Below are 10,654 nucleotides of genomic sequence, written 5' to 3'. Positions count from 1 at the left end.
GGAGCAGGGTCTGGGGAAGGATGCTGAGCTGCTCAGCGTGCCTGCCTCCCAAAGGAGGCCCCCGCACCTAACAGGCTCTCACTGGCCTCAGAACCAGGATGGACAGAGTGACTCCCAGGCCTCCTTGGCCTGGTGGCATGGCCACACGCTCTGCCAGAGAACTTGAGGTGGCCACTGTTCTGATGGCCAGAGTCCAAAGTTTCTGGCTATTTCTTTCCCAGAATCCAGCCCAAGGAGGCCTCTGCTCAGAACCTGCTTCCGATCCCCAAGCCAATGCAGCCAGCCGGGCACACAGAGTTCAGTGGCAGTGGGGGTCCCTCCCCCACTGCCATGGTGGGCACCAACCTCTCACAGGACAGTGGCACCCAGCCCAACACCACCTTCCCCCAGCCGCTGTGGCCACTCTACCTGCTGCTACCGGCCGTGTACTCGATGATCTGCGTTGTGGGGATGGCCGGCAACGCAGCAGTCATCTACGTGATCCTGAGGGCTCCCAAGACAAAGACTGTGACCAGCGTGCTCATCCTGAACTTGGCCATTGCAGACGGCCTCTTCGTGCTGGTGCTGCCCGCCAACATCGCCGAGCACTTGCTACAGCACTGGCCCTTTGGGGAGCTGCTCTGCAAGCTGGTGCTGGCCATTGACCACTGCAACATCTTCTCCAGCATCTACTTCCTGGCCCTGATGAGCGTGGACCGCTACCTGGTGGTGCTGGCCACTGTGCAGTCCCGCCGCGTGCCCCAGCGCACCCCCCGGGGGGCAAAGATCGCCAGCTTGTGTGTCTGGGTGGCTGTCTCCATCATGGTTCTGCCCTTCTTCTCCTTTGCCAGCGTCTACAGCAACGAGCTGCAGGTGCCCAGCTGTGGCCTGAGCTTCCCCAGGCCTGAGCGGGCCTGGTTCCAGGCCAGCCGCATCTACACCTTGGTGCTGGGCTTCCTGGTGCCTGTGGGCACCATCTGCGGGCTGTACCTGGACCTGCTGCGCAGGCTACGGGCTGTGAGGCTCCGCCCCAGCACCAAAGCTCTGGGCAAGGCCAAGCGGAAAGTGACTGTGTTGGTCCTCACTGTGCTGGCAGTGTGCCTCCTCTGCTGGACACCCTTCCACCTGGCCTCCGTGGTGGCTCTGACCACAGACATGCCCCAGACATCCCTGGTCATCAGCATCTCTTATGCCATCACCAGCCTCAGCTATGCCAACTCATGCCTCAACCCCTTCCTGTATGCCTTCCTGGACCACAGCTTCCGCAAGAATTTCCGCACCACGCTCCTATGCCGAGGGCCCTGAGTGTCCAGGTCTTTTCTCTCCTCCCAGACGCAGCGCCCCAGCCAGGGGTGTCCTTGCTGTTCACATCCCCTCCCTGTGTTCTCCAAACAGAAGATATCAGCCCTGCAAAGACACCACAGAACGATCACACTTCCTAGCCAGCACTGGGTGGACAGCACTGGGTGGACAGCACAGGGTGGACAGCACAGGGTAGCAGCAGGCACCTGAGTCTGGACGCCCACAGAAGAGGGATCAGATGATGCCACCCGTGTCCCCTGGAATCCAGGAGCCCTGACAACAGTACTCCGCAGGGGAAGGGCCCTAAACTCTGAGTTTGTCCTGGGACCAGCACTCTGTTCCCCTGGGTTCCTCCCAGATGGGACTAGGAGGTGGCCGAACCGTGGGCACTCAGGCAGCAGAGCCAAGTGTCGCTGCAAAGGCTGGGGACACATCCATCTAATGAAGCCACAAATTCCACCCAGGCCTGAAGCCCAGGGACATCCACCCAGAGGCCATGCCCTCTGTAGCCCCTGGTGACCTGCTGCAGCACACAGGGCCCACCCACCATGACTTCTGGACCCCCACAGTCTAGAGGTTGTCTGCCCCTTGGAGGAGCAGGTATCCAAAAGTCCCAGGGGGCCTGGGGCCTGGACTAAGATGCCAGGGCAGAATGCTGGATCTCTCTTCAGGGCAGGAAAGCACAGCACATGGTCCAGAGGCCATGACTGCCCGCAGGAAGGGCTGGGGATACACCCCCAAAGACTAGTCACTCTGGCCCTCCTGGCTCTTGGTCTTAGGGCATGGAGCATCACAGGGTGGGTTGCAGCCCTCACCCCTCTGAGGTGCCCCAGAGCAGGTCCCCCTCCCTCCACTCCAGTTCTTAGGTGCAGGGCCCTCACCTAAGTCCAGAACAGTGTTGGCCCACCTCACTGTGCCCTCCATGGCTCTGACCAGCCCCAAACAACTGAACTGTCATCTCTGCCTGGCATCTTCCCTCACCCAGCATTAAATTGGATGCCTATTGCTGTTTCTGCAAAACCCTGAAGCTACAAAAAGATCAATGTTGCTTTAGCTGCTAGGGGTCAGGAGGCAGGAGTGTCCTCTCTGCCTGTTTCTGGCTCTGCCTCCCTTGTTCAGTCGGGATGTGGTGGACACGGGTCCTCTGGAGGCTGGACAGGGACTGGTGATCTGCTTGGACGCTCCACAGGCTGAGGGCCTACAGCTGACACCAGTCCCCCTGGGAGGTGACCCTAGAGCTCCAAGAGGAAGCCTGGACTTCTCTTATGACCTCTTCCCAGAAGTCACTTGTCACCCTCTCTGCCATGTGCTGTGTACTAGACAGGAGTGTTCCTGGGTCCTGGGCTAGAGGCCTGACCAAGTGTGGCCCTTGCCCAAAAACAAAATGGGAAAGATCATGATGAAAAGCAGGAGACTTTAATCCATGTGGCCACACTGGGAAGGCTAAGGGAGACGGCCTCTCAGCCCCGATTTAAACAGAGGAAGAACTCGGGCTGGGGCAAGAGGCCTGTGTGATTAAGCAGTCCTGGGCAGGCTGTAGTCTGCCCACCACGATTTCAGCTCTGTTTGGCAAGATGGTTCCAGAGAAGTCCCAATCACGAGAGGGGACGATTTCCACTTGCTGCTCGGGATATGACTCTGCCAGACCTGTGGGCCTGCAAGGGAGCCATTCCTTCCCACGAGACAACTGCTCCTGCTCGGGGCAGGGCGTCCCATGAGGGTGCCGCGCCTGCCTCTGCGGTTCCTGGAAGAATTGGGACAGCACGAAGACCTCCAGGGTCTGAACAGGGTACTGCACCCTTGCCTCTGTCTTATGAGGGGATGGGATGGCTAGGGTGATGTTGAGACTAAGAAACCTCGAGTTACAGTCTTCAGACAGACACTCCTCAAACGAGCACCATACCTGTGTGCAGAGTGGAGCAGCATCACACACAGGCAGAGACGCCGAGCTTCACGGTTTCCAGCTACCCACGGGCATCTGCAGGCCTAATGAAGAGTCACAGCCTCAGCCCGCCACCCTGAGGGGCGGAGGGTGCTTTTTAACCACCATTCACTCCCACCGCTCACAGTTAAGAACGCGCCGTGCCTGGGCTGTCACACGGCGCAAACAGCCTAATTACACTCGGAGCACGCTGTTCCCGAGCCCAAGAGCTCCTTCAGGGCCCAGGCAGAGGCTGCATCTTGCTGTGGTGGCAAAGCCAGGAGCGCTGCTGCGTGATGAGCCTGGAAGAGAGGGTGAGTGGGTGCGAAAAGCAGGAGGCAGGCTCTTGGCTCCGGAGGGCCTGGCTTGGGGAGGGCCACGGAGAGGAACAGGCCGCATCCCATTTTGTCTATGGCTCCTGCCCCCATTCACGGCCCAGCAGGGAGAGCTGCCTTCCCTTCCCTCCTCAGGTCCTTGGAGCACCATGGTGACCAAGAGACAGGCACAACCAGGGCTCAGTGACACCAAGGACAAACTTATCAGGGTCCTGCCCATGCCAGCCTTACTACTCCCACCAGGGACTTTTACTGTTGGGTAGGGAGCCACCCTGAACAGCTCACTCCTCCAAATCCCACATTCTGGCTCCTGGACCCAGGGAGAGCCTAGCCCCTGGAAAGTGCCCAAATCTCACTAGCCTGGGCCCACAGCGCCTCAGGTCCTCACCTGGTCCTGCCGTGTGGCCACAGCGCCCCCTGGTGGTAACAGTCTGAAACAACCCTTGTACCCAGGTTTTCCTGAGGTCCCTCAGGACTCTGGCACCTGCGTGCACAGCAGCCCCACTCACAGCCCCATGAGAACGGTTCTATGTCTCCCTTTGCACAGAAGAGAAAACTAAGGCTCACAGAAGCTGGACTTGGTCCCCAGCCAGGGATGGGGACGAAAGTGCAGGCAGGGGTGCTGTGGGGCTGGATGGAGCCAGAGCACAGAAGGGACCTTGGGAACGACACAGTCCTGGAGAGCCAGGGAACCTCAGCCTTCCCCCTGTGGCCTTACCTTGCTTGGCCAGGCTCCTGGCAGACCCTGGTGGGTGCTGGCCCAGGACACATGCCCTATGAGAAGGGTAGAGCCCAGAACCCCACACAAGAGCCCCACCATCAGGGCCACACTGCCTACTGGCATTGAGGACACCGTAACTCCCTTGGCAGGGCCTGTTCCTCTCATGCCTCCCTTGGTGCTGGATTTTTGTCTGAACAGCAATGTGTGATAACTGTGTTCCCCAATTCATATGCTGGATCCTAAATGTGTTGGGGTCAGGAGGTGGATTTTTGGGAAGTGAACAGGCTGTAAAAGTGGAGCCCTGTGGTGCTGCTCATCCTCCTGGATGGGACAACCCAGCTCCGGAGCCCTCTGTACACTATGTTGCAATGGGAAGTCAGCCCTCACGGGGACCCGACAGGTCCAGCACCCCACCTTTGGGCTTTCAACCTCCAGAACTATGAGAACCCAATAGTTGTGCACCAGCTGCCAGTCCAAAGAGCCTGCTTGCTACACAGCCTGAGCCTGTCCATCACTAAAGCTTGTACAAAACAGTATTGGTCCACCTGCCTGCCCTGGAAACAAATCTTCTGAACCAAGTCCACCTGTGCACCTTCAGTCTCTGACAGGGTCCTCTTGACTGTCTGCCAGTCAACTGGCAGGAGGCGAGCCTACAGCTCAGGTTTGCAGGGCCACTGGAGGGGCCAGGAGAGGTGGTTCTTGGTTGCTTGAGGAGCACTATTTGTACTGAAGGGAAGCCCTGCAACACTTAGGAACTGGTTTCCTCTCACCAGGTCAGCCTCCTAGGGACAGGGCTGACCTGTGAGCTGCCCAGAGGCCATAGGATTCACCAGTCCCACAGCCCTCTCCCACCCATGTGCCAAGCCAGACACCAATCCCATTTGGCTGGAGTCAGAAACACTTGTTCTAAGGAAAGTGTCTGATCAGAGAGCGGGTATTTATCTTTCATGACCCTGGACACAGGTTCAGGACTGGTTACACGCACAGGGAATAACACTGGGTGCAGGCATAAATACATGAAGGTGGTGTTACAACAGCACAGATTCAAAGCTCTCAGCCTCGGCAAGAAAGCCCTACAGCCAGGCAGCTCCAGCCACAGGTCTCACGGAGAGAGCCCAGGTCTCCCCAGGAACAGTCCTGCAGCCAGGGCTCCCCAAGGCAGGAGGAGCCCGCCCAAGACCGACCAAGGTCTGGGGAAAAAGAGTCTTTTCAACGTTGCAGGTATTTCAAAAGTTCATCTGCAGGAAGAGTGTTCTCAAAGCTCTCTGACTCCCTGGGTGATCACAGCAGGGTTTCCCAAAGGACAGAGTCCCCAAAGCCTAGGAAGTCCTTGAAGCTCGGCCCAAGCACACCCACCACATTCAGCAGCAGGCTCAGGCCCTGCCTGAGCACTGGGTGTAGAAGGCAGCACACAGCCAGTTGCACCTCCCCAGGCCACCAGGCCCCCTTCCATCTGCACAGCCATGGACCCAATTTCAAGCACAGGAGACAATGGAAGAACCCCAGGAGGTGGTGGGGACCGCGGGCAGAGCGTGTGCTCCTGACCCTCCTGGCGACGCTTTGCAAGCATCGGAGCCACCGCAGTGGTCCAGCAGTGGTCCTGAGCATCCCCCTCCTGAGCCACCTCCCAGGTCTGCAGAGGCAGCACTGGCTGCAGTCCATGCACACAGACCATCAGGCTTCTGGAGGGCAAGAGCCCCTGAAAAGCTGCTGAGGCCAGCCTCCCTCTGGCCTTAGGAAGGGACGTGGGAGTCAGACTCCGGGCGGAGCCACCGTTGGGAAGAGCAGGTGTTGGCAGCACTGAGGCAGGTCCTGACCCACAGGCTATGCATTGCAGCACAAGAACATTGAGAAAGCAACTGGGCCAGGACCCACATGGGGCCTTCAGCCAAGACTGACAGCCTGCTGTATACCTCCTACGGTAGCTCTGGCGGCTCAGGTGGACTCAGAACAAGCAAGTGCTCCCGGTGGCAGCTCTGGGATCAGGGCCAGTCCCACCACAGAGAAATGCTGCCCACTACACTATGGGGCAGTGCCAAGCCTGTCCAGTGACCCTAGGCAGTCAGAGCCCTGCCATGCAAAGAGCTCATAGCATGTGGGGTGCACGTGACGGCAGAGCCGCAGCTGTTCCTGGCAGGAGCCCACCTAGAGCAAGCACCAAGGCTCAGCTGACAGCAGGGGAGTGGCTGGAGGGGTCACGGAGCACAGCAGTGTGTGCAGCAGGTCCTCTTGGAGGTGTCCACAGTGCAGCGGACTCTTCTAGGCAACGTTCTTGCCTCCCTTCTGGCCCCACACCAGGAGGGCGGCTTCGTCTGATAGAGGCCACAGAGGGAAAGGCAGCCACCATCCACGATAGGCACTCTGCCCATGATGTCTGTCACTCAGGTCCTCCTCTAGGACAAGCACCACGGGCCAAAGGGAAAGCCCTCTACAGCTAAGATGCTCAGGACAGCCTACAGAGCGGTGACCTGCGTAAGCTCCGTGTTGGGTGTGGACGGGCTCTGTGGGCTGACAGGCACCATGGGCAGGTCCACGCCTAGTCACGCGGGCCGCGGCACCGTCTCAGAAGTCTTGCAGGCAAGAGCCACATCCTTGGCGATGCTCCGCACACGGTCAGACACCTGCATCTCCCGGTGCAAGGCTGATGCACAGCAGAACTTGCGGAAGCAGGCCTTGAAGTTTTCATCCAGGAAGGCGTAGAGGATGGGGTTGAGACAGCTGTTGACATAGCCCAGGGCTGTGCAGAAGCGCAGGATGGCCACAGCAGTCTCGCTGCCTGGCTGGACACCCAGCCCTTGGACCAGCACAAAGACCTGCACGGGTGTCCAGCAGCCCACAAACACAGCCACCACCACCAGCACCAGCCGAGTGATACGCCGCAGATTCCGGTCCTTCTCTCTGGAGCCTGAGAGCAGGCGGACACCACGCAGCCGCCGGATCATGAGGCCATAGCAGACAGAGATGACGAGCACAGGAATGATGAAGGAGAAGAGGAAGATGCAGACCGCAAACACAGGACCCCAGTAGTCCTGCGGGGCGGGGATCTCTACCAGACACTCAATCTCTGCGGGAGAGACATGGGTCAGCAGGGGGCGCTGGGAGCCACGGGGCCTGGTACGGGGAGAGGGGGCCCCACTGACCTTCGTCCTCCACCTGTGCTGAGCCCATGATGGCGACGGGAACGCCAACCACGGAGGCCAGGGCCCATATGGCCACGTTGACGACCTGAGCCTTGCTGGATGTGCGGACGTCAAGAGCTCGGATGGGGTGGCAGATGGCCACGTAGCGGTCCACGCTCATGGCCGTCAGCGTGAAGGTGCTGGTGAACATGTTGTAGTAATCAATGGCAATGACCGTCTTGCACAGGGCATTCCCAAATGGCCAGAAGCCCAGCAGGATGTCTGTGCCCTGGAAGGGCAGTGTCAGCAGGACCAGGGTGTCTGCCAGGGCCAGGTTAAAAATGTATATGTTGGTAGCTGTCTTCATCTTGGTGTGCCTGCAGAAAGGACCGAGAGAAGAAGGGTTCTACTTGGCCACCAGACTAGACCTGGCAGGAAAAGCAAGGGGCTTATCTTGATCCTGGACCTGATCCTAGGCCCCCTAAGTCAGTCTTGTGAATGGAACCTGGAAGCAAACACTTTAACAAGCTCCTCAAGTGATTCTGACACATTCAGAAGAGTCCCAGACCTGAAAGACTGATCTCGTGGGTGCAGAGCACATGCCTACCTGCACGGGAGCAAAGGGGTAGGAACCGTAAGAGAAAGAACCTGTCCCTCCCCGAGGCTCCCTCACAGACTCAACGCCTAACCCTACAGCTACCAGAGATTTGTAAGAGCTCCAAAGTATGTAAAAGCACATCAAAAACCTCCTAGTCAGGTTCAGTGGCAGAGTATTTGTCTAGCATGTGTGAGGCACTGGGTTCGATCCTTGGCATCACATCAAAATAAATAAAATAAAGGCATGCTGTCCATCTACAACTACAAAAAAAAAAAAATTTTTTTTAAGAACCTCCTATGGTGGGTTCAATCCCTAGCACTGCAAAAAAAACAACTCCTATGGGCTGGGGGTGTGGCTCAGTGGTAGAGCGCTCGCTTGGCATGTGTGAGGCCCTGGGTTAAATATATATAAATAAATATAAATAAATAAACAAAAAAAAAGACCCATTGACTATTTAAAAAAATGAAACCTCCTAGTCCACACTGTTGTCCAGCAATGGAAACAGGAAGTGACGGCAGGGACAGGAGGAATGCTCACAGGGTCGGATTGTATCCAAGCACCTGGAACAGAGCTGGAAAAATTGCAAGTGATTAATAAAAACTTGCTGGGTTAATAAGTGGTTGTGATGGTGGGGGAGAATGGCTACCAGGGCAGTAACGTGGTGATGATGGTGACGCTGGTGGTGGCGATGGCAATAACGGTGGTGATGGTGATATTTATGATAATGGTGGTGATAGCGATGGTACTAATGGTGGTGGTGATGGTGGTGATAGTTATGATGGTGGTGACAGTGATGGTGGTGGTGATGGTGATAGTTATGATGGTGGTGACAGTGATGGTGGTGGTGATGGTGATAGTTATGATGGTGGTGACAGTGATGGTGGTGGTGACGGATGGTGATAGTTATGATGGTGGTGACAGTGATGGTGGTGATGGTGGTGATAGTTATGATGGTGGTGACAGTGATGGTGGTTGTGACAGATGGTGATAGTTATGATGGTGGTGACAGTGATGGTGGTGGTGATGGTGATAGTTATGATGGTGGTGACAGTGATGGTGGTGGTGACGGATGGTGATAGTTATGATGGTGGTGACAGTGATGGTGGTGGTGATGGTGATAATGTGGTGATGGTTTTGACAATGATGATAATGGTGATGACAGTGATGGTGGTGGTGATGGTGATAGTTATGATGGTGGTGACAGTGATGGTGGTGGTGACAGATGGTGATAGTTATGATGGTGGTGACAGTGATGGTGGTGGTGATGGTGATAGTTATGATGGTGGTGACAGTGATGGTGGTGGTGACGGATGGTGATAGTTATGATGGTGGTGACAGTGATGGTGGTGATGGTGGTGATAGTTATGATGGTGGTGACAGTGATGGTGGTTGTGACAGATGGTGATAGTTATGATGGTGGTGACAGTGATGGTGGTGGTGACGGATGGTGATAGTTATGATGGTGGTGACAGTGATGGTGGTGGTGACGGATGGTGATAGTTATGATGGTGGTGACAGTGATGGTGGTGGTGATGGTGATAATGTGGTGATGGTTTTGACAATGATGATAATGGTGATGACAGCGATGGTGGTGGTGGTGTTGATGACGATGGTGAGGATGATAATGACAGTGATGGTGATGGTAGTGATGGTGGTGGCAGTTAATGCACCAGAGGTAACAATATTCCATGTCAATTTAGTTGCCATAAAGTAATCTGGGGTTTAGTTCTGTCTACAGAGATTAAGAGTGAGCACAAAGATTGCCAGATGTGGTGGCAAACACCTGTAATCCCCGTGACTCAGCAGGCTGAGAAATGATCATCACAAGTTCAAAGTCAGCCTCAGCAACTTGGCAAGGCCGTAAGCAACTCAGCGAGACCCTGTCTCTAAATAAAATATAAAAAAGGGTTGAGGATGTGGCTCAGTGGTGCCCCTGGGTTCAATCCTGGTACCAAAAAATAGAATAAGCACAAGGAAGCCTAGTTGCAAACTCGATCAGAACACAGATACCTGTGTCAAGCTCCTCACGTGGATTTTATCTCCTATGAGATTCACAGAAATGCTCTTTGGATTCCTACTGTATCAGGGAGAAAACTAAAGCTCAGAAAAGCTAAGTAGCTTGCTTTCTTTCTTTTTTTTTTTTTTTTTTTTAATGGTGACTTGATCTAGGGCTGCTCTGCCACTGAGCTAAATTCTCAGCCCTTTATTTTTTATTTTCAGACAGGGTCTCACTAAGTTGTCCAGGTTGGCCTCCAACTCACAATCCTCCTGCCTCAGCCTCCTGAGTTGGGATTACAGTCATGTGTCACCATGCCCAGTGTATGAAACTTTCTTAAGACCTTGGAGCTGGTAAAAAGCAGAGTGGGGCTTGGACCCCAGTCTGGTGGCTCAAAACACACTCTGTGCTGCCTCTTGAGTGGTATGGATACAGCAGCTCCTGAGCATGGGTCCCTCTGGGGACACTGGTGGGCAAGAAGGCCTCCATGTTTGCTCTAATCCAGGAAGTGGCTGTAATGCCCCAGTGCGAGGAGACACAGGGATGTGCTGATGGCAGGAAGGTGGTCAAGGCACTCAGCTGCCCCAGGCTGCTGCAGTTCTGGCCACAGAGGCCTGTGGGTCATGGAAGACCCTCCCCAGGGTCCTCCCTGGAGGTCGAAGGGCAGAGCTGCTCTTCCCACT

The 10,654-nt window shown here is 55.9% G+C and overlaps 2 protein-coding genes across 6 annotated transcripts in view; one reads left to right on the top strand and one right to left on the bottom strand.

Moving 5' to 3' along the window:
• Positions 1-273: 273 nt before the first annotated feature.
• Positions 274-1,284, top strand: NPBWR2 (neuropeptides B and W receptor 2; the record flags this gene model as incomplete). Its single annotated transcript, XM_079129733.1, has 1 exon — positions 274-1,284. The coding sequence occupies one exon, from the start codon at positions 274-276 to the stop codon at positions 1,282-1,284; it is 1,011 nt and encodes a 336-aa protein (XP_078985859.1).
• A 4,558-nt stretch (positions 1,285-5,842) lies between these two features.
• The window catches only part of OPRL1 (opioid related nociceptin receptor 1), a 10,761-nt gene continuing 5,949 nt past the window's right edge, over positions 5,843-10,654 (bottom strand). For 4 of the 5 annotated variants that reach the window (XM_079127403.1, XM_079127405.1, XM_079127404.1 and 1 more), the window contains 2 exons: positions 7,399-7,754; positions 5,843-7,322 (listed from right to left, as the gene is read on the bottom strand). In XM_079127403.1, coding sequence (XP_078983529.1) covers positions 6,799-7,322; positions 7,399-7,754 — 880 coding nt within the window. In that variant the 3' untranslated portion in view covers positions 5,843-6,798. Of the gene's footprint in view, positions 7,323-7,398; positions 7,755-8,444; positions 8,730-10,654 lie in introns of those variants that run through there. The other variant, XM_079127406.1, reaches the window with a different exon arrangement.

The sequence above is a fragment of the Sciurus vulgaris genome (genome assembly GCF_902686455.1).
Source record: "Sciurus vulgaris genome assembly, chromosome: 2".
Lineage (NCBI taxonomy): Eukaryota > Metazoa > Chordata > Mammalia > Rodentia > Sciuridae > Sciurus > Sciurus vulgaris.
The sequence above is the reverse complement of the archived record's forward strand: the minus strand, read 5'-3'. Positions and strand labels throughout refer to the sequence as shown.